The sequence below is a fragment of the Bos javanicus genome, chromosome 3 (assembly GCF_032452875.1).
Source record: "Bos javanicus breed banteng chromosome 3, ARS-OSU_banteng_1.0, whole genome shotgun sequence".
In the NCBI taxonomy this organism is placed as follows: domain Eukaryota; kingdom Metazoa; phylum Chordata; class Mammalia; order Artiodactyla; family Bovidae; genus Bos; species Bos javanicus.
The window spans coordinates 29,840,863-29,864,085 of NC_083870.1; the positions used below are offsets into that span (position 1 = coordinate 29,840,863).

Consider the following 23,223-nt stretch of genomic DNA (forward strand, 5'->3'; position numbering starts at 1 on the left):
CACTATTTACAATAGCTAGAACATGCAAGCAACCTAGATGTCCATCAACAGATGAATGGATAAAGAAGTTGTGGTACATATACACAATGGAATATTACTCAGCCATGAAAAGGAATGCCTCTGAGTCAGCTCTGATGAGCTGGATGAACCTAGAACCTATTATACAGAGTGAAGTGAGTCAGAAAGAGAAAGATAAATATCATATTCTAATGCATATATATGAAATCTAGAAAAATGGTACTGAAGAATTTATCTACAGGCCAACAATAGAGAAACAGACAGAGAACAGACTTATGGACATGGGGAGAGGGGAGGAGAGGGTGAGATGTATGGAAAGAGTGACATGGAAACTTATATTACCATATGTAAAATAGATAGCCAATAGGAATTTGCTGTATGGAAACTCAGGAAACTCAAACAGGGGCTTTGTATCAATCTAGAAGGGTGGGATGTGGTAGGAGATGGGAGGGAGGTTCAAAAGGGAGAGGATATATGTACACCTATGGCTGATTCATGCTGAGGTTTGACAGAAAACAGCAAAATTCTGTAAAGCAATTATCCTTCAATAAAAAATTAATTAATTAAAAAAATCCATTCTCTCCCATTGTTGAAGGTGGCAGTCAAGACAGCTAAACAATAATACATTACACACATATAAAACTTTTATCTGTGAAATTTTGCCAAATTAATTCAGGCATACCTTTCAAAAAGAACTTTGGCTATGGCATTCTCCCTGGAAAGCATTCCACAAGTAAGCAAAGCAAGACAAACAAAAACAGTATAACAGTATAAACTGTTCTGGAGAGTTTTAGAATGAGCTTCTCTGGGATTTGACATCTTTTCAGCAGCCCTAGAATCAATGGCTAGTTGAAAATTATCATTATAAAGGTGCACAAGATCAGAGAGAGCTGAAAATTGGTATAACTTGGATATTGGCATAAGTTGGAAATATTTTACGGTCTTTCATGTATTTGTGTTACATCCTTAAATTCTGAAACTAGTCCGCTTTCATCCATTTTGGTGTAAAAATATGCTACATAAAGATAATTTCAGCATCTCTCTTCCTAAATTCAATTCTGAAAACCCACAAGAATTCAAACCACGGTAAGAAACTAGGATTTAACAAGTGACTATATATCTGCTTTTATATAGGTTGCCTGTGTCTGATTTAACTCTAGAAACAGAAAAAAATGGTCATTAAAACAATACATGCTGGCATTTGTGGTCCAGCAGATAAGCAGACAGTTGTCTGTTCCATTTGTCATTGTTATTTGGAAAAAGCATTCTCTTCTATACTTTGAGTTGTTATAATGATTAATGATCTATTTATTATTTGGAATCAGTTTAATTAGATTCAAGATATTTGATAATTTGTTGTATAATGAAGTCCCAGCTAACAAATCTCTCATGACCCCAACTTTTTCCCTCTCCTTGCAGACTCAGCTATTAAGTTACCCTGAGCTAATTTTGAAATCTAATGATGAATTTGGATGATTTGTTGGAACAAATTTTTATTTTCACCTACCTTTCTTATCTCTGTCTCTCTGTGTCATCATTCCTTTATTTTAGATTCTCCCTTTCTCACCCATTTTTAAAAAATGACTTAGTTATTAGTGTCCTTAAGTAAACTCCTACAGATAGATATACATCCTAATTATGTGAAAACTCTACATGAAATATAAACAATTAAGTAAAATAGTGATTTCCTTCTTTTTAAGTTTTTTTTCCCTTATTGCCAGTCACATGAGAAACTTTCTTTTTCTATTTCCTTATTGCTATCTATTAGTTTATCCTGTGGAAAAAAATAGTCCATAATCATGGGTGAGAAAAGCAGAAGCAGTACTGGGTATATAAATTTTTATGAGAAAGGAAAGGAAACCCATAGTTTTAAAGGAGTGATGTTACATATAATTGTCAGTGACATCAGTTTGTACAATCTTGAAAGAAGCTAGAAATGAATCTTTGGGAGACTCATAACTGTAGGACAGTAGGGAATATGGGAAAATTAACTTGGGATCCAACTGAGGAGAATCAGAAAAACCCGGCTAAGGAGTTTTTCTTTTTTTCTAGTAGCAAGAGAGATTAGCTGAAGTAGTTTTTAGCATGAGAGAGATAAGGAAAGCAATAGTTTAGTACGATTGCTGCTGCTGCTGCTGCTAAGTCACTTCAGTCGTGTCCGACTCTGTGTGACCCCATAGACGGCAGCCCACCAGGCTCCCCCATCCCTGGGATTCTCCAGGCAAGAATACTGGAGTGGGTTGCCATTTCCTTCTCCAATGCATGAAAGTGAAAAGTGAAAGTGAAGTCGCTCAGTCATGTCCGACTCTCAGAGACCCCATGGACTGCAGCCTACCAGGCTCCTCCATCCATGGGATTTTCCAGGCAAGTGGAGTGGGGTGCCATTGCCTTTTCCACAGTAAGGACAGTGATGATTTTAGTTTGGGATGTGCTCAGTTTGAGACATCTAAGTGGAGATGTCTAGAACGTGGTTGGAAATTCAGGACTGGAAATTAGTAATCAAATCTCATTGAAAAAAATTGAAAGTTATCCAATAGGGGTTGGAATTATAATTCAATGTGAATCACTTAGATACATTTTTAAAAACATTGGTACGTCTTCTATGATGATGTTTCTGAGCAAATGTACTTAGTGAGAAGAGCAGAGAGTTGAGGACCTAACTTTGGAATGTTGGATAATTAACAATTAGAGACAGAAGCAGACATACAGGCATTAAGAAAGAATGTGAAGAGGGAAAGAGAAGTCAGAAAAGAAAGAGGAGAACCAAAATGATATAGACTAATAAGGGCAAAAGGAGGAGGAAATTTCAAGAAGGAAGTTAAGTTAAAGAGAATGAAGACTGAGAAGATGCTGAGGGATCTGACCCATAGGAAGTAAATAATAATCTTCACGTGACCAAGTCATCATTAAATAGTGGGTAAATAATGAAAATTATTTTCTGCAGTTCAAGTCAATAAATATTTATTAGCTACCACGGATGTTTTTCCCTTGTCTTTCTCAAACTGAGTAACAGTCAATACAGTTTTCAGATCTACTACATGAAGTTTCTTTGAGTCATAATGGGATCTGGGATGAAGATGATTCATTAGATGGAGTGAAGTTGATTCATCAGATGGAGCTAAAGAGGAACTATCATTTCTTCTGACCCAAAATTTCACTCTGTACTATAATATTGGCAAGTGAGAATAATTTTATTTATTGTTTTAGTAACAACACCTTTTCTTTATTAAACAGGTACTCTGTACCAGTACTGCACATATGATAACTCATTTAATTCACTCACAACTCTAAGACAAATATCCTCCCACTGTACTTAAAAAGCAACTGAGACACTGAAAGATTAAATAACTTGCCCAACTTCATTCAGCCAGTACTGTGCCCATCTCGGATATATACACTGGAATCAACCACAAAGCTGGTTAACAATACAGATGCCCACACATCTCCAGTGACTGCCGTTAGTCATGGGATACAGGTCACAACATAGGTTAAGCACTGACTCCAGTTCTAGGCTACCTCAGTTTAGAATTCTGAACATTGTGTTTGGTAGTTTTGTGATCTTGGGGCACTTATTTCTCTGTGCCTCAGTTTCCTCATCTTTAAAACAGAGAATAAGGAGATACTTTTAAGGAGACACTTCACTGCCTTTTTCAACCATATTATGCTACCCTCTGACTGACCCAGATCATAGTCTACAAATGAAATGTGATACTATTTAAAGATTCATGTTTGGTTGAGGGGTGGGCTTGAAGTTTAGGTTATATAAAAGAATGACTGCTTTGGGGACTGAAATCTTGGAAATTTTGCTAACTAGAGAGATGGTATTCATCTTAAGCTCCATTTCTACTTAAAATAGTCCTGTAATAGCTGTAAAGAAAGTCAGTCAAACGTTTACTATCTGTCTCTTTGGATGGAACACAGAATTTGTGCTCAGAAGATGTTACTTTTTAAAAAATATTCACTAGTTTCACCTCTAAGTTTTTTCTATTTGTAGCTCAGTTGCCTTAAGTGTGATCTTTTCACTTCTCCAAATGTCACTGAACCCTGTTGTCCTTATGCTCTGGGCTCCCTTGTGAATGGAACTAGCCCTAGAGGATACTATGTGTGAGTGTGTGTTAGTTGTTCAGTTGTGTCTGTCTCTTTACAACCCCATGGACTGTAACCTGCCAGACTCCTCTGTCCATGGGATTCTCCAGGCAAGAATACTGGAGTAGGTAGCCATTCCCTTCTCCAGGGGATCTTCCTGACCCAGAGATCAAACCTGGGTCTCCTGCACTGCAGGCAGATTCTTTACAGTCTGAGCCACCAGGGAAGCTAAAACAGCTAAAGTGGAATATTTGGGCAGAGGGGAAGGAAATCTCTCTAGAGATAGCTTCTTGCCTCTTTTCCCTAGGATGATTGAATTATTGTGATTTTATTACAGACGCTGAAAAGATTATCCTCCAAGTATAAGGCAGATAAAACCTATCCTACAACTGTGGCTGAGAGGCCCAAGAATATCAAGAAAAACAGATATAAGGATATTTTGCCCTGTAAGTTTCATTTCTCCCTTTAAACTTGTACCTTTTCCCTAATTCAGTCATCTTATCTCTTTTTACCCATTGGTTGCTATTCCTAATCCTGGATCATGGCTTTGACAAATTAGTTTGTACTGTATATGACTACAAAAGAACATTCACTCATTCATTCACTCTTTAATCACTTATGAGCATCCACTATTCACAGTGCTAGTTTCAGACTTACAGAAGCCCTCTGACCAAACCCTCTTAATTAGTCTTTCTTTTATATTATAGATGACCATAGCCTAGTAGAACTGTGCATGATAACGTCTGATGAGGATTCCAGCTACATCAATGCCAACTTCATTAAGGTACATTGAATATTCTGTATTTCTCTAGGTACTTAAAAAAATGGGGGTGGGGTGGGGGGTGGAGGAATACTAGACAAGAAGAAGAGCATGTTTTTTGTAGTTACCCCATGTAATTTCTCTTTCCCTTTAGGGAGTTTATGGACCCAAGACTTATATTGCCACCCAGGGACCTTTGCCTACAACTGTCCTGGACTTCTGGAGGATGATTTGGGAATACAGCATCCTGGTAAGTGCAGAGTTGCTTTTCTTTTTTTGTTACTATATTCTCTAGTTCTTAGAGATGTGGGGGATAGGGTGGCGGGGTAAGGGACTGAGGTTTCCTATGTATCAGAATCATTGCTTTTTGGGGTCAGTTGCTAGAATTTTGGTGTTCAGGCAACTTTAGTCAAAATCACAGTCACTATTGTTCAGGGAAACAAAAGTTCTCGTTCTAACAGTCTCATTTGTTAACAAGAATTTATTGATTTGAACAGAGAAAAGGGAAGTGAGGACAAAGAAGAAGAGTAGGAGCAACATTTTATAATTTATTAGGATTTCTTTTTCAGTTATAAAAAAAAAAAAACAAAAAAAAAGTACGACACTTTTGGACTCTGGGACTCATGTATTAACTGCTTTTCTAACTGTATCAGTGTTTAAGTCTCTATTTTATCACCCTAGATCATTGTTATGGCGTGCATGGAGTTTGAAATGGGAAAGGTGAGTTGCTGTTTAGTAAACCTAAAGGAAAAAAGAAAACGAAGGGGGAAACTTGGTAGCAGAATTTTCCTTAACTGTGACTTGGTAGACATTTATGCTCATCTTCCTAGTCTTCAGTTTGGGAATGCCAAATGATTCTCAAGGCTTTTTTTTTAAACCCGTGAGAACCTCTTTTGCCCATTTCCCCTGTGTTTTAAAATAAAAATAAAGTATACTTTTTAAAACAACAATTCATTTTCCCGTTGTTATTAATCAGACATTTTAGACTGCCAGTCAGAGCTCCTTTTGTGCCACTTGGCAAGGCCTTCACTAACCATGTATGGCTGGTGAGCACTTGAAATATGGCTGGTGTGGCTGAGGAACTCAGCTTATCTTAATGCATTTAAATTTAAAGAATGATATTTAATTCAGTTATTGGAAAATCTAATTTGGAACTTGGGTATGTGAATCTTTTTCAACCATAGATTTTATGAAATCTAAATGGATATAAAATATTTCCAATGAAAATTTAGCATAGCAACTGAAACATGCTTTAAATATAAAATATATACTAGATTTTGAAGACAGTTTAAAAATGTCAAATATCTAATAACCATTTTAGTTTGATTACAACTTGAAATTTTTTTTAATTTATTGGGCTAAGATATATTATAACAATTAACCCTACTATTTTTTTTCATTTTTGAATGTGGCTATTAGAAAAGTCTTAATTATATATGTAGCTCATATTATATTTCTATTGAACAACACTCTTTGAAACTACTGTTGCCATTCTGAATCGATACAATTCCAATGAAAACCAAGGGAACTTGGGTTTTCAGTTAGCTGGTGTAGCTTTGTTTTAATCCTTTTGAAATACTGAAAATGTCAGATCCCTATTTCTACTTTTTGAGACTTCCAGGAAGTCTTAAATTTGTATATCCTTTAAGGTTTGTTTTCCCATCTTTGGAAAATTCAGACTTGTGTTGAAGTCCAAGGGCATTAGAAATTCCTAACCTAGGGTAAAGAACACAGCTGAATTTGCTTCTGAATGGGGGATAGGGTTTCATTGTCCAAGAAAGACTAGAATATATGGAAGGAAATCACCACCTTTTGCTTTGTGCAACAGAAAAAATGTGAGCGCTACTGGGCTGAACCAGGAGACACGCAACTGCAACTTGGTCCTTTCTCCATATCCTGTGTAAGTATGATGTCTATTTCCGCTTTGGCTGAGCAGATGCTCCAGAACCTACTTTATAGAGAGTAGTTTTTGAATATTAGTCTTTGAAATAACTAATATTTTGATTTACTTCTTAGGAAGCTGAAAATAGAAAATCTGATTATACAATCAGGACTCTAAAAGCCAAGTTCAATAGTGTAAGTATAGAACACTAAATGTAAACTCAAAGCCCACAGAGACCAGGCAAGTAAATGTACATGTATATGATGCAGTCTGGACATATCATAATAGGGGATGGAAGGGCCTTTGATGTTCTGGATAGCCCATAATATCCAAAAGAGACCTTTGGTGTAATCTGTGTTCCCCAACCTATTTCACACCAATGGCCCACATATAAAATGATATTATTTCTAGGGTGAATAGAGGCTGGGAACCAACTTGAAAGCTCAGACTCCTCTGTTTCTCTAAGGCAAAGGGATTTAGTACCTCAGCCTGCCTGTGACTCATTTAAAGGATACCAGTTGGGAAGCTCTGGTTTGGACCATTTTCACATCTACCTTCTCTTGTGAGTAGATAGGAACAGGCCAGTAGTGAGTGACCTGAAATTACTTATAATTGTTCTTACAGGGCATCTGGTCTGTAGGGAAGAAGATTACATAAATTGCAAAAAAGATAAGATGCTACTTAGTAAGACAGAGTCATCTTGTGATAGAATGAGGTGACATGCTAATCTTGAACTCTCCTTTTATCCTGGTTATTTTTATAGGAAACTCGAACCATCTATCAGTTCCATTATAAGAACTGGCCAGACCATGATGTGCCTTCATCTATAGACCCTATTCTTGAGCTCATTTGGGATGTACGTTGTTACCAAGACGATAACAGTGTTCCCATATGCATTCACTGCAGGTATGATGCTGTTGTGTGAACCTTCTCCCCAGAATAAACCAAATGTCACACTCAGGCCAGGACTTCTGCTTTTAACCAAAGGAAGACTGACTTTGTTGGAACTTAAACCCTATGTAGATGTAGGTTTCTAATTTGAGGCTCATGTTTTCCAGTCAGTCAGAAAGGAATCAAGTTTAAAAATGAGAATGATTGAAAGAGAAAGGTCAATAGAAGAAACTCTGATAAATTCAACCTGAGAGTTAATGATTTTTTTTTCTGGTAAATTACTTGTGAACAGCACAGCTCTAGAGGTGTTTTGCTGTGAGAACTTGCCTAAGACCTGTCCTGAGGCTTGGTGTAGTCTGTGGCAACTGAAAAACGTGTTCTGGGAAATGGTAGGGTTTAGACAGTTTCATGGTCTCTAGATTTCTTCTTCCTCAAATCTGCTGGTGAAATTTTTTAGCTACAATCCACTCTCTGCAACTATACATGCTACTGTGATCTTTCATTTCAGTGCTGGTTGTGGAAGGACTGGTGTTCTCTGTGCTATTGATTACACGTGGATGTTGCTAAAAGATGGGGTGAGTTTTTCTCAATAGGCACTTGCTATTTTCTTAACCTTGTTACTTTCAGACTTAGAAATTGTCTGGTTCTTCAAAACATCTATCTTTAGGATTCTAGAATATTCACTTGTAGATTGGCTTTTTCAGACAATTAACTTAGTTCCTAAATTGGTGGTTCTCAAAATGTGGTCCCCAGACAAGAAGCATCAGTATCACCCGGGGAACTCATTAGAAATGCAAACTTTTGGGCCCCACCTCAGATGAACTGAAGCAGAAACTCTGGAGGGGGTGGGGCCGGCAAGTTCTCCAGGTGCTTCTGGAGAGTAGTTTTGATAACCACTGTCCTAAATCATAGTTACCCTTCCTTTAGCCAGGTAACTTGCATTAAGAATTTTGCTGCTTTCTGTCAAACCTTAATATGAATCAGCCATAGGTATACATTTATCCCCTCCCTTTTGAACCTCTCTCCCATCTCCCACCCCACCCCACCCCTCTAGATTGATACAGAGCCCCTGTTTGAGTTTCCTGAGCCATATAGCAAATTCCTATTGGCTATCTATTTTACATATGGTAATGTAAGTTTCCATGTCACTCTTTCCATACATCTCACCCTCTCCTCCCCTCTCCCCATGTCCATAAGTCTATTCTCTATGTCTGTTTCTCCATTGTTGGCCTGTAAATAAATTCTTCAGTACCATTTTTCTAGATTTCATATATATGCATTAGAATATGATATTTATCTTTCTCTTTCTGACTCACTTCACTGTGTAATAGGTTCTAGGTTCATCCAGCTCATCAGAGCTGACTCAGAGGCATTCCTTTTTATGGCTGAGTAATATTCCATTGTGTATATGTACCACAACTTCTTTATCCATTCATCTGTTGATGGACATCTAGGTTGCTTGCATGTTCTAGCTATTGTAAATAGTGCTGCAATGAACAATGGGATACATGTATCTCTTTCAATTTTGGTTTCCTCAGGGTATATGCGTAGGAGTGGGATTGCTGTGTCATATGGTGGTTTTATTCCTAGTTTTTTAAGGAATCTCCATACCGTCTTCCATAGTGGCTGTATCAATTTACATTCCCAACAACAGTGCAAGAGCGTTCCCTTTTCTCCACACCCTCTCCAGCATTTATTGTTTGTAGACTTTTTGACGATGGCCATTCTGACCGGTGTGAGGTGGTATCTCATAGTAGTTTTGATTTGCATTTCTCTAATAATGAGTGATGTTGAGCACCTTTTCATGTGTTTATTAGCCATCTATATGTCTCCTTTGGAGAACTGTCTGCTTAGGTCTTTTCTCCACTTTTTGATTGGGTTGTTTTTCTTGTATTGAGTTGTATGAGCTGCTTGTCTATTTTGGAAATTAATCCTTTGTCAGTTGTTTCATTTGCTATTATTTTCTCCCATTCTGTGGCTTGTCTTTTCACCTTGCTTATAGTTTCCTCTGCTGTGCAAAAGCTTTTCAGTTTAATCAGGTCCCACTTGTTTACTTTTGTTTTTATTTCCGTTACCTTAGGAGGTGGGTCATAGAGGATCTTGCTTTGATTTATGTCATCAAGTGTTCTGCCTATGTTTTTCTCTAAGAGTTTTATAGTTTCTGGTCTTACATTGAGGTCTATAATCCATTTTGAGTTTATCTTTGTGTATGGTGTTAGGAAGTTTCATTCTTTTACATGTAGCTGTCCAGTTTTCCCAGCACCATTTATTGAAGAGGCTGTCTTTGCCCCATTGTATATTCTTGCCTCCTTTGTCAAAAATAAGGTACCCATAGGTGCATGGGTTTATTTCTGGGCTTTCTATCTTGTTCCATTGGTCTATATTTCTGTTTTTGTGCCAGTACCATAGTGTGTTGATGACCGTAGCTTTGTAGTATAATCTGAAGGCAGGAAGGTTGATTCTTCTGGCTCCATTTTTCTTTCTCAAGACTGCTTTGGCTATTCGGGGTCTTTTGTGTTTCCATATGAATTGTGAAAGGTTTTGTTCTAATTCTGTGAAAAAAGCCATTGGTAATTTGATAGGGGTCACATTGAATCTGTAGATTGCATTTGGTAGTATAGTCATTTTCACAATATTGATTCTTCCTACCCAGGAACATGGAATACCTCTTCATCTGTTTATGTCATCTTTGATTTCTCTCATTAGTGTCTTACAATTTTCTGTGTACAGTTCTTTTGTCTCCTTAGGTAAGTTTATTCCTAGATATTTAATTCTTTTTGTTGCAGTGGTGAATGGGATTGATTCCTTAATTTCTCTTTCTGATTTTTCATTTTTAGTATATAGAAATGCAAGTGATTTCTGTGTATTGATTTTATATCCTGCAACTTTGCTAAATTCACCGATTAGCTCTAGGAATTTTCTGATATTATCTTTAGGGTTTTCTATGTACAATATCATGTCATCTGAAAACAGGGAGAGCTTTACTTCTTCTTTTCTGATCTGGATTCCTTTTATTTCTTTTTCTTCTCTGATTGCTCTAGCTAGGACTTCCAGAAATATGTTGAATAATAGTGGAGAAAGTGGACACCCTTGTCTTGTTCCTGATCTTAGGGGGAATGCTTTCAGTTTTTCACCATTGAAAACAATGTTTGCTGTAGGCTTATCATATATGGCCTTTACTATGTTGAGGTAGTTTCCTTTTATACCCATTTTTTGAAGAGTTTTAATCATAAATGGGTGCTGAATTTTGTCAAAGGCTTTTTCTGTATCTATTGAGTTATAATATGGTTTTTATCTTTCAATTTGTTAATATAGTTTATCACATTGATTGATTTGTGTATATTGAAGAATCCTTGCATTCCTGGAATAAACCCAACTTGATCATGGTGTATGAGCTTTTAGATCTGTTGCTGAATTCTATTTGCTAAAATTTTGTTGAGGATTTTGGATCTATGTTCATCAGTGATATTGGCCTATAGTTTTCTTTTTTTGTGCTGTCTTTGTCTGGTTTTGGTACCAGGGTGATAGTGGCCTCATAGAATGAGTTTGGAAGTGTCCCTTCCTTGGCAATTTTTTAAAGAGTTTTAGAAGGATAGGCATTAGCTCTTCTCTAAATATTTGATAGAATTCTCCCATGAAGTCATCTGGTCCTGGGCTTTTGTTTTTTGGGAGATTTTTGATCACAGCTTCGATTTCAGTGCTTGTAATTGGGTTGTTAATAATTTCTATTTCTTCCTGGTTCAGTCTTGTAAGATTGAACTTTTCTGAGAATCTGTCCATTTCTTCCAAGTTATCCATTTTATTGCCACATAGTTGTTCATAATAGTCTCTTATAATCTTTGTAGTTCTGCATTGTCTGTTGTAACTTCTCCTTTTTCATTTCTAATTTTGTTGATGAGTCTGGCTAAAGGCTGGTCAATTTTGTTTATCTTCTCAAAGAACCAGCTTTTAGTTTTATTAACCTTTACTATTGTTTCTTTCATTTCTTTTTAATTTATTTCTGCTCAGATCTTTATGATTTCCTTCTGCTAATTTTCGGGGGTTTTTTGTTCTTCTTTTTCCAGTTGTTTTAGGTGTAAAGTTAGGTTGTCTATTCGATGTTTTTCTTGTTTCTTGAGGGACAATTGTATTGCTATAAACTTCCCTCTTAGAACTGCTTTCACTGTATCCTGTAGGTTTTAAGTTGTCATGTTTTCATTGTCATTTGTTTCTAGAAACTTTTTTATTTCCTTTTTGATTTCTTCAGTAACCTCTTGGTTATTTAGAAATGTGTTGTTTAATCTCCACGTGTTTGTGTTTCTTACAGTTTTTTTTTTCTTGTAATTGGTATCTTCGCTCGTAGTGTTGTGGTCAGAGAAGATGCCTGATATGATTTCAATTTTCTTTAATTTACTGAGGTTTGATTTGTGACCCAAGATGTGGTCTATCCTGGAGAATGTTCCATGTGCACTTGAGAAGGTGTATTCTTCTACATTTGGATGGAATGTCCTGAAAATATCAATGAGATTCATCTCATCTAATGTATCATTTAAAACTTGTGTTTCCTTATTAATTTTCTGTTTTGATGATCTGTCCATTGGTGTGAGTGGGGTGTTCCCTCATTATATTTTTAACTTCAGACATTTGATCACCCAATGTGATATCATTCTGAAGAGTTTCTTCAGTATTTCATAGGCTCTAAGTAATGGTGCAAGTGATGAAAAGCCTCGTTAGTTTTAAAAGTGCATTCTTTTTTTCTAGATAGGAACAAAAGAGTAAGATATTTTTTCCTTTTATTTGATAGATAATTCCTGAGAACTTCAGTGTTTTTAGTTTGATCCAGGAAATGCGAACACAGAGGCCTTCATTAGTTCAAACTCAGGTATGGACTATGGTGAATAATATAACATGTCTGAGTCTGGTTCCATCTCTTTATTTGGTAACAGCAAGGCATCCAAAAATAGCTGACTGCTTTACTATCGAGGGTTTTGGTCCATTTCCACTTCCTCTAACTCTAAATATCCCAATATTTTTCCTGTATCCCTTGCCCTGGACCAAATTCCTTTCATTCCTTATATTTTATTGTCTGTTCAGAAAATATTAAGAAAGCAATATTTCTTACAAAGGATATTTTAAAAAATCTACAAACTATTTGACCTATTGGAAAGAAATAGCTGGGTCAGGTTAACCTGAAATTTTGTGGTGGTAATTCATTTCTGAAACCATACAAAATTAGAGATTTGTAATTTCTTCTTCAGGAGGTGGTAACAGAATCTGGAGAATTATATTATTTTCTTCATTTTAGAAAATAATAAAAAGTTTAAAAATCATCCATAATCCTGTCACCTAGAGAGAGTCACTGTTACTATTTTTCTATAGTTTTTTCCTGGTCCTTATTGTATGCATATTTAAAAAAAAATTTAAAACTCCACAATTACAACAATCTTATATATATATATATATATATGATTATATGTGTATCATAGTATATGATTAACCTACCCCAGAGTGCTCATACCTATTCATTCCATAAGAAATGCTTTCCACCTGTTCTCTCTTCTCCAGCTCACATTCTACCTCTTAGGTGAAACATTCCCAGCCCAAATCTCTCACATTCTATAATATTTCAGCACCCACATGTGTCTGACTCTTTGCGACCCCATGGACTTCTCTAACAATGGAATTCTCCTGACAGGCTTCTCTATCCATGGAATTCTCCAGGCAAGAATAATGGAATGGGTGGCCATTCCCTTCTCCAGAGGATCTTCCCAACCCAAGGATTGAACCTGGGTCTTCTGTATTGTAGGCAGCTTCTTTACCATCTGAGCCACCAGGGAAGCCCAACACCCATATTGTATCCATATTTCAACACTAATAATTTTACCTATATTTCTAAATGGCCTCCATCTTTAACACAGAGTTAAGCATTCACCCATTCATTCTTTCATCAAACAGTCATTGGTTTTTTTTAGGAAAGAGACTTTTTTCACGGGTATCTCTGATGACTCAGGGATAAACAATCTGTGTACAAAGCGAGAGACGCAGGAGACATAGATTCCATCCCTGGGTTGGGAAGATCCCCTGGAGGAGAGAGTGGCAAACCACTCCAGTATACTTGCCGGGAAAATCCCATGGACAGAGGAGCCTGGTGGTCTACAGTCCATAGGGTCACAAAGAGTTGGACACGACTGTAGAACCTAAGCACACAGCACATTTTGCATAGTTTGTTAGAACTATTTCTTATTGCTAAAATAGTAAGACCCTAGTGTTTAAAGCTGGAGAAGGCAATGGCAACCCACTCCAGTACTCTTGCCTGGAAAATCCCATGGATGGAGGAGCCTGGTAGGCTGCAGTCCATGGGGTCGCAAAGAGTCGGACACGACTGAGTGACTTCACTTTCACTTTTCACTTTTGTGCATTGGAGAAGGAAATGGCAACCCACTCCAGTGTTCTTGCCTGGAGAATCCCAGGGACGGGGGAGCCTGGTGGGCTACCATCTATGGGGTCGCACAGAGTTGGACACAACTGAAGCGACTTAGCAGCAGCAGCAGTGTTTAAAGCACTTACAAATGAACTTGAACACAGGTTTAGAAGTAAAACAATGACAATGGCGCTTTAGATGTTTTTATGTAAAAGTTCTAAATCAAAGGGAAAAAATTAAGAGCTATTATAATATAAACCTTCTGTTTGGCCCACACAGGTTTTCCACTAATAGTTAGTGGAAAAAGAGAATTCTTTTTCATGTGTATGACTGTAGGTGTTTTCTATATTCAACCTTTATTTTATGTGAAATGAAATGTTTATGTGAAATGAAAGCATTGGCTGGTTAAGGCTGTCAGACTTAAGGCCAATCCATGTAGATGTATAAAGATTCCAGGAAGTATGCAACCTAATTGTATAACATTAAACTGTATTACTGAATCAATAAATAAAGCCATACATCATTTCAGAAAAAGTCCATGTAAGAGTTGGAAGACAGCTAACATAGTTTTAAGTGAGCTTTCACATTTTGGCATTATCAACAACTATTTGGACAAATAACTTATCTGCTGTAGCTGCTTTTTCTGATACTGCTCTAACCAGGAAACAGCACTGTAACCAGATGAGTGCTTCCTGTCTGATTTTCCTGTCTTCTTTAGAAAAAATTGAAGAGTGGGACAATGGCTATGTTGGATGATACAGACTCTGCACTATTCTCCTGCTACAATTATTTTTGGCAAAAGTTATATTTTGTTTGTATACGATTGTGTGAAGTGTCATTGAAAAACCTGAATAGGCCTATTTAGATGAAAAATAGATCCAAAAATCAAGTGCTTGAGCAGGTACAGAGGCAAAAACAAGGTAGTAAAAACCCATAAACCTGTAATTATAGCAGTCTCATTTCTCTGCAGTGGAATTCCTTTATAACCACAAATTTCCAAACTCTATTTAGTGGTCTTCTTTTCTTTGGTATCCTTTGCTAAGACAGAATTTCAGCAGCTTGATCCAAATGCACTAAACTAAGAGTCAAAGGTTCAGGTACTAACCCAAGACATTGAAATTACTTCTGAATGATCTCAGAAAAATCATTAACTGGGTTAACAACCTAGCTACTTTACAGATCAACTGTGAGAGTCATATTGAAGCTATCTGTTAGCCATCAACAACATTAATCTACCTTTTCCCAGAAGAGATGAATTACCCCCGAAAAAATGCATCTGGAATGAAATAAAAAACAATTTTTTTTTGGCCATGTGGCGTGCAGAATTTTAGTTTCCCCACCAGGGATCAAACCTGTGCCCCTTGCAATGGAAGAGCAGAGTCTTAAACACTGGACCTCCAGGGAAGTCCCTGGAATGAAAATTTTAAAGTGTGAGCAAACTTTTGTGAGAGAGGATGGTGGAAGGAAAGAGAAATAAGAAAGTGGGGTTAGAATATAAAAAGCATGCTGCAAGGTCCTTGTATATTAGCTAGAGGTAGATCAAATATTTAGCTGTTTCTAGCATCCTAAAAATGTTTTGAAACCTGACATGGGCTGCACAGACATAAGGCACTATCATTAAACTAATGTTTCAGGTTTGCTATACTAGGATTTGATTGGTGTTCATACTCCTGAGATTCTGTTAGTTCACCAAGATTTGTTTATTTTCATTTGTTCCGGTTTGCGATGCTCTTCAGCAACAGTATGAACTGGTCTACAACGCTGTATTAGAACTATTTACGAGACAGATGGATATTATCGGGGATAAACACTCTGGAACAGAGGTACATTTTAAATTTTATGTTTTGTAAAAAAAATGTTTTCGTGTTGATTTTGGTCAAAGGATCTCAGATTAGTTGCAGGGCGACTTATAATTTATCATCACAACTAAACTGGAGTGTCAGATGTGCATGCGGCTGCACTATAAATCTCCTGTGAAGAAGGACAATTTAATTGAAGTACTTTAACTTAGAAAATTAATGTCTTGGTTAACCTTTTGCATACCATTTTAAGCTCAATTTAGAAACCATAGGAGTGGGTGAAAGGGCAAGCATATATTCTGTTTTCATGTTTTAGACAGTCATGCAGCAAGTTAGAAGTTAGAGTGACAATTATAAAGTGAAATTGTAGTTGAATACTTTACATGATTTTTCAGGTTACTCAAGCTTCATTTTGATGGCATATGTATCATCAAATTTTGAAAATATTTTAGAATGTCCAAAGGATTCTTAGCTGAAAATGTTGGGTATGAAAACAATTATGATTTGACCAAATTCTAATTGAAAAATATTGAGCATTCTAAATACGTTATTTTGAGCTCATCACAAAAATTGATGTCAAATATTTGGAATCACAAAGTATTAGATTCTGAACAAACCTTAATAAGACTAAATTATTGACTGACCTTCCAGGGTGTATGTAATATATACAAATTAATTAAAATTTTGACACCACATTTTGTATTATGCATCTGAAAATATTCACTGAGTACCTACTGTTTTCACAGTATTAAGAATACAAAGTATATAAGATGTGACTCTCACAACTCCTATCACTTGAATGATGAAGCATTTGGAGTGAAAAAGAAAAAATAAAAAAAAACTCTTGAGGCTAGAGAATGAACTATGCAATCCTATAGTGAATGTCAGCTCTGAAGAAAAAGTGTAGGAGAAGGAGATGAAAACAAGAATATAGTTGCCAGACATTGTTACTTACATCCTGTTCATGCCTACTTCGTTGGCTCGTAGTCCCAAAACAAGTTTAAATAACAGAAGTGATTGCATGACCTAATTTTAGTGGAAGAGATTCTCATGTTTTACTACTAACTGTGATGTTGATTTGATTGGAGTTATTTTATTTGTTTATTTTATTATCTTTTTTGGCTGTGCTGGGTCTTCACTGCTGTGGGAGGGCTTTCTCTAGCTGTGGCAAGTGGGGGCTACTCTCCGTTGCCGTGTGCAAGCTCCTCATTGTGGTGGCTTCTCTTGTTGCAGAGCATGGGCTCTAGGTGCATGGGCTTCATAGTTGCAGCTTGCGGGGTTTAGAGTATGGGCTCAGTAGCTGTGGCGCAAGGGCTCAGTTGCATGTGAGATTTTTCCAGACCAGGGATTGAACCTGTGTTTCCTGCATTGGCAGGCAAATTCTTCTGGACCACCAGGGAAGTCTGAGATATATCTTTTAATTGTTTAAAGGAAGTATTAATTGACTTCTATTTTATTAAGAATTTTTTCAGAAAGAACGTTGAAGTCTATCAACTGCATATCTTTGCATTTATAGAATGATCACATGGATTTTCTCCTTTGACATGATGATACAGTCATATCCTTGCTTTTCAAATAAAACCTTCTTGAACAAAGAATATTCTCCTAACATGCTGGTGGAGTATGTGGTTTAATACTTTAGGTTCTAGGAAATGTCAGTACTTAGATATAGCCCATGGCTCCAGACAGTTGAGTTGTTTGGAGTGTGCCCTTAGTCAATAAATAGGAACATAGGAACATAGGAACATGGTTCAACCTCCCACAGAAGGAACTGATTAACCTCAGCCAAGGAGGACTTCTGTTTCTGGGAATATCAAGTAGATATACTTTCCCCTATTCTTTCCACTAAATACAACTAGAAACCCTGGACAACATACATATAAAATAAATATAAGAAGACTCTGAAAGATGGAGAGAAGACAGACCATCTAGGAACACTGGGACCCAAGGAATGACATGAAGGTGAGTTCCTTGAGTTTTCTTTTTCTTCATATATCACAGATTTGGAACTGAAGAAACCAACAAATTGGACAGACAACAATAAACCAACAAAATCCTGCTCTCTCCAGTCAAAGAACCAGGAAAGGGGCAGTCCAGCAAACCAGAAAACTTTAAGATACTAAGTATTTTACTTCAGTCAACACCAAAGAAAAAAATGGCCCCCAACCCCACCTATGCCAACAAAGAAGTGGAGAGCCTAGATTTCCATCCTCACAAAAATGGTAATACAGAGAAGGACAACAGGTCAGCTATAAATACTCTATCAGAAGGACAGTGTTATGTGTCATTCTTGTGATCAATCTAATAAAGAAAAATATACAATCATTTAAAACAAGAAAAAGTCAAGTAAAGAGCTAGGAGTTTTATTTCCACTGGCCTGAAATGAGGTTTCCCTGCAGTGTCAATGGAAACCAGGTGGGGAGCCTGAGTTTCTACCTGGCAGTAACCTGGTACCCCAGCGTCTCTCCACTGATGGAGTGTCAGAAGAGGCCTAGTGGAGAGTCAGGACTTTCAACATTATCCAGCAGTAATGAGACCACCCAGACCATGGTGTCAATAGAGACCACCTGGAGAGCCTCTCCCATGGTGTCTCCCTTCAGGTGTTAACAGAGACTGTGAGAAAACTGGTGCGGACTGAATCCACTTGGCAATGGCAAGGCAGTAATGAGGTAGCACCCCCACCCTTCTTCTTTCCCCTGTCAGAATGGGTTTTTAAAAGCTACCCCAGTTAAAAGAGAATAATATAACAATACAAAAACATCTAGATTTCATGTGAAAAATCATTTGTCATACCAAGCACCAGGAGGATCTCAAACCAAATGAGTAAAAGACAATCAAGAGATGACAACACTAAGATGACAGAGATGTAAGGATTATCTGACAAAGATTCTAAAGCAGCCATGATTAAAATGCTTCAGTGAGCAATTACAGGCATGTTAAAACAAATGAAAAAATAAAAAGTCTCAGCAAAGTAATATAAAGACCTTGCAAAGAAAGAGAAGATATAAAGAAGAACCGAAAAGGAATTTTACATTTGAAAAATAACGGTAATGGAAACAAAACAGCTCAGTAGAATGGATTTAAGAGCAGAGTACAGGACACAAGGAAAGAATTAATGAATTGAAAGACAAAACAACAGAAACTGCCCAATTTAAGCAATAGAAATAAAATAGACTAAAAAATAAAATAAAAATAAAATATAGAGCTTTAGGAAACTAAGTGACAATAACAAAACCCCTAGCATTAATGTCATTGATGTCCAAGGAGGAAAGGAGAAAAAAGGCAAGTCTAAAAAAGTACTGAAATTCTCATCATAAGTAAACTTCAGAAAACTAAATAAAAAAATTCTAGGAAGCAGCCAAAGAAAAATGATATTAACTGAAGGGCCGAAATAATTAGAATGAAAATTAATATGTCATCAGAAAACATGGGGGCCAGAAGGAAGTGGCACAGTATTTTACAAGTGCTGAAGGAAAAAAGCTTGTCAACAGATTTCTACATCCAGTAAAAAATATCCTTCAAGAATGAAGGCGAAATCAAGACACTCTCAGGTGAAGAAAAACTAAGGGGATTTGTTGCCAATAGATAGACCTACCCTAAGAAAATGGCAAAGCAATTTTTCTAAATAGAAAGGAAAGGAAAAAATAATATGGTAAGCAACATGGGTAAATATAATAGGTTTTCCTTTTTCTCTTGATTTTTCTAAATTATTTAATGATTGAAGTGAAAATTATAACATTGATATGGTTCTAAATGTATTAGAAGAAATATGTAAGGCAACTGCATTATGAAAAAGGAAGGGTTATACACGTAAAGGGAGGTAAGGCTTCTGTATTGAATTAGTAAAACAGTAATACTTGATGCTTTTGAACTGTGGTGTTGGAGAAGACTCTTGAGAGTCCCTTGGACTGCAAGGAGATCCAACCAGTCCATTCTGAAGATCAGCCCTGGGATTTCTTTGGAAGGAATGATGCTAAAGCTGAAACGCCAGTACTTTGGCCACCTCATGCAAAGAGTTGACTAATTGGAAAAGACTCTGATGCTGGGAGGGATTGGGGGCAGGAGGAGAAGGGGACGGCAGAGGATGAGATGGCTGGAAGGCATCACTGACTCGATGGATGTGAGTCTGGGTGAACTCCGGGGGTTGGTGATGGACAGGGAGGCCTGGCGTGCTGTGATTCATGGGGTCGCAAAGAGTCGGACACGACTGAGCGACTGAACTGAACTGACTGAACTGAACACTTACAGACTTTGATAAGTCATGAATATATGGTGTAATTACTAGAGCCACTCCTACAAAAACTGTACAAAGATATATTTTAAAAAACATTATAGGTAAATCAAAATGAAATTCTAAATATGCAGGAAAGAGAAAAAGGCAGGAAAAAGAAATGAGAAATGAAGAACAAACAGAAAACAACAGGTAAAGTTGGAGACTTAAGCTCTACCACATTAATAATTACACTGAAAGTAAGTAGTACAAATATACCAATTAATAGACAGATTGGCAGCATGTATTGAAAACATGACCCAACTATATGCTGTTTGTAAGAAATACGTTTCAAATATTTAAGTTGGTTTAAAATAAAGGATTAGAAAAATATATATTGTGTAAACATGAATAAAGGGAAAGCAGGAGTAACCATATTAATAACAGAGAGACCTCAGAATAAAGAGTTATTCTCCCACAGAAAGGGAGGGATATTGTATAATGATAAAAGGGTCAATCCACCAGTAAGATGTATTTAACAATCCTAAGTGTGTATGGACCAGACCTGCAAGATAGGTGAAGCAAAAACTGATAGGATTAAAAGGAGCAATAGAAAAATCCACAGTTATATTTGGAGACTTCAATACCCCTCTCTCAAAATTTATAGAACTCAGCAGGAACTGTGCAAGAATATGTGAAAACTTAACACCACCACCACCAACAGGATCAAATTGATATTTATAGGAGTCTCCACCTAACAACACAAGAATATACATTCTTTTCAAGTCCTGATTGAACATATACCAAGGTGGATCACATCCTGGGCCGTTAAACAATCTCAAAAATATAAAGAATTGATATCATATAGAATGTATTCTCTGAGTTCTATGGAATGAAAATCAAAGTTGATAACAGAAAAATAACAAGAACCAAGTACTTGGAAACCACATAAGACTCTTCGAAAAAATCCACTGACTCAAAAAAGGAAGTTTAAAGAGAAATTTCTGAAAACCACATTGAACTGAATAAAAATACAAAAATACCACATATTGAGATTTGTCACACACAGCTCCAGAGCAAAGTTTATAGCACCTAAATGCATACAATAAAAAATTGTTATTGTTGTTGTTTAGTCACTAAGTTGTGTCCAGTTCTTTGGTGACCCCATGGACTGTAGCCCGCCAGGCTCCTATGTCCACGGGATTTCCCAGGCAAGAATACTGGAGTGGGTTTCCATTTCCTTCTCCAGGGGATCTTCCTGACCCAGGGATCTCGACAGAGGAGCCTGGCAGACTCTAGTCTATGGGGTTGCAAAGAGTTGAACACAACTTAATGACTAAACAACTAACATATATATATACACACACACACGTATTAAAATATAAATATATATGTATATATATATATATCACATCTTGTTTATTCATCTGTTGATGGACATTTAAATAGCTTCCATATCTTAGCTATTATAAATTGTGCTGCTATGAACATAAGGGTGCATGCATCTTTTCTTCCTTCTTTGTTGAAAACAAGTTTCTTTTTAAAAAAAATAATGTTTTTTAATTATAGTTTTGTCTGGATATATGCCCAGGAGTGGGATTGCTGGATTTTATGACTTCAGTTTTTTGAGGATCCTCCATACTGTTTTCCATTGTGACTGTACCAATTTACATTCCCATCAACAGTGTAAGAGGGCTCCCTTTTCTCCCTACCCTATCCAGTAATTGTAGAATTAATGATGGTCATTGAGACTGGTGTGAGGTAGTACCTCATAGTTTTGATTTGCATTTCTCTAATAATTAGCAATGATGAGCATATTTTCATATGTGTTTTGGCCACCTGTGTATCTTTGGAGAAATGTCTATTTAGGTCTTCTGCCCTTTTTTCGATTGGATTGTTTGTTTTTTTGTCATTGAGTTGTATGAGCTGTGTATTCTGGAAATTAATCTCTTGTTGGTTATATTATTTGCAAATATTTTTCCTAGTTCCTAGGTTGTCTTTTTGTTTGTTTATGGTTTCCTTTGCTGTGCAAAAGCTTGTTAGTTTGATTGGGTTCCGTTTGTTTATATTAGCTTTTATTCTGTTGCCTTGGGAGATTGACCTAAGAAAACATTGGTACAATTTATGTTAGAGAATTCTCTTCTAGGATTTTTATGGTGTCATATCTTATATTTAAGTCTTCAAGCCATTTTGAGTTAATTTTTGTGTATGATATGAGGGTGTGGTCTAATTTCATTGTTTTACATTCAGCTGTCCAACTTTTCCACCACAACTTGCTGAAGAGACTGTTTTTCTCCATTGTATATTCTTGCCTCTTCTGTTGAAAATTAATTGACTGTAGGTGTGTGGGTTTACTTCTGGACTCTCTATTCTTTTCCATTGTCCATATGTCTGTTTTTGTGTCTTTTTTCCATTTTTGAGTTGGTTGTTTTTGAGTCTTAGAAGTTCTCTAAATATTCTGGATGTTAATCTTTATCAGATATATGTGTGTTGCCCTTTCACTCTGTTGATTTTGCACTTTGATGCATATAAGTTTTTAATTTTCATAAAATCCAATTTGTCTCTTTTTTTGTTTTGTTGATAGTGCCTTTGGTGTCATATATATGAAATCATTGCCAGACCCAATGCCGTGAAGCTTTCTGTTTTCTTCTAAGAGGTTTAGTTTTAGCTCTTATGTTTAGGTATTTGATCCATTCTGAGTTAATCTTTGTATATACTGCAAGAATCCAACATTTTTTTCACATGTAGATGCCCAGTTTCCCAGCATCATTTGTTGAAAAGGCTGTCTCTTCTCCATTGAATGCTCTAGGCAACCTCATCAAAAATCAATTGCTCATTGATTTCCCTGGTGGTCCAGTGGCTAAGACTCCACATTCTTGATGCAGGGAACCCAGGTTCAATCCCTGGTCAGGGAACTAGATCCCACATACTTCAACAAACGTCAAAGATCCTGCATGCCACAAATAAGACCTGACATAGCCAAATAAATATTTTAAACAATCAGTTGCTCTTTCTGTGAGTTTACTGTTAGGCTCTCTGTTTTATTCCATTAATCTGTATGGCTGTTCAATGTCAGTACCATATTGTTTTATTGGTAAGTTTTACATATTGTAAAACTTATTACCTAAGTTTTATTACAACTTTATTGTATTACTGTTTGTAGTACCTCTTGATAAC

General features: G+C 36.6%; 1 protein-coding gene across 2 annotated transcripts in view; it reads left to right on the forward strand.

The window, feature by feature from the left end:
• Positions 1 to 23,223, forward strand: part of PTPN22 (protein tyrosine phosphatase non-receptor type 22) — a 59,100-nt gene that overhangs the window by 12,920 nt on the left and 22,957 nt on the right. Inside the window, exons 2-11 of one of the 2 annotated variants that reach the window (XM_061410556.1) lie at positions 4,442 to 4,550; positions 4,812 to 4,888; positions 5,019 to 5,114; positions 5,546 to 5,584; positions 6,693 to 6,764; positions 6,881 to 6,940; positions 7,510 to 7,652; positions 8,146 to 8,212; positions 12,421 to 12,498; positions 15,780 to 15,860. In XM_061410556.1, coding sequence (XP_061266540.1) covers positions 4,442 to 4,550; positions 4,812 to 4,888; positions 5,019 to 5,114; positions 5,546 to 5,584; positions 6,693 to 6,764; positions 6,881 to 6,940; positions 7,510 to 7,652; positions 8,146 to 8,212; positions 12,421 to 12,498; positions 15,780 to 15,860 — 822 coding nt within the window. Of the gene's footprint in view, positions 1 to 4,441; positions 4,551 to 4,811; positions 4,889 to 5,018; positions 5,115 to 5,545; positions 5,585 to 6,692; positions 6,765 to 6,880; positions 6,941 to 7,509; positions 7,653 to 8,145; positions 8,213 to 12,420; positions 12,499 to 15,773; positions 15,861 to 23,223 lie in introns of both variants that reach the window. The other variant, XM_061410554.1, reaches the window with a different exon arrangement.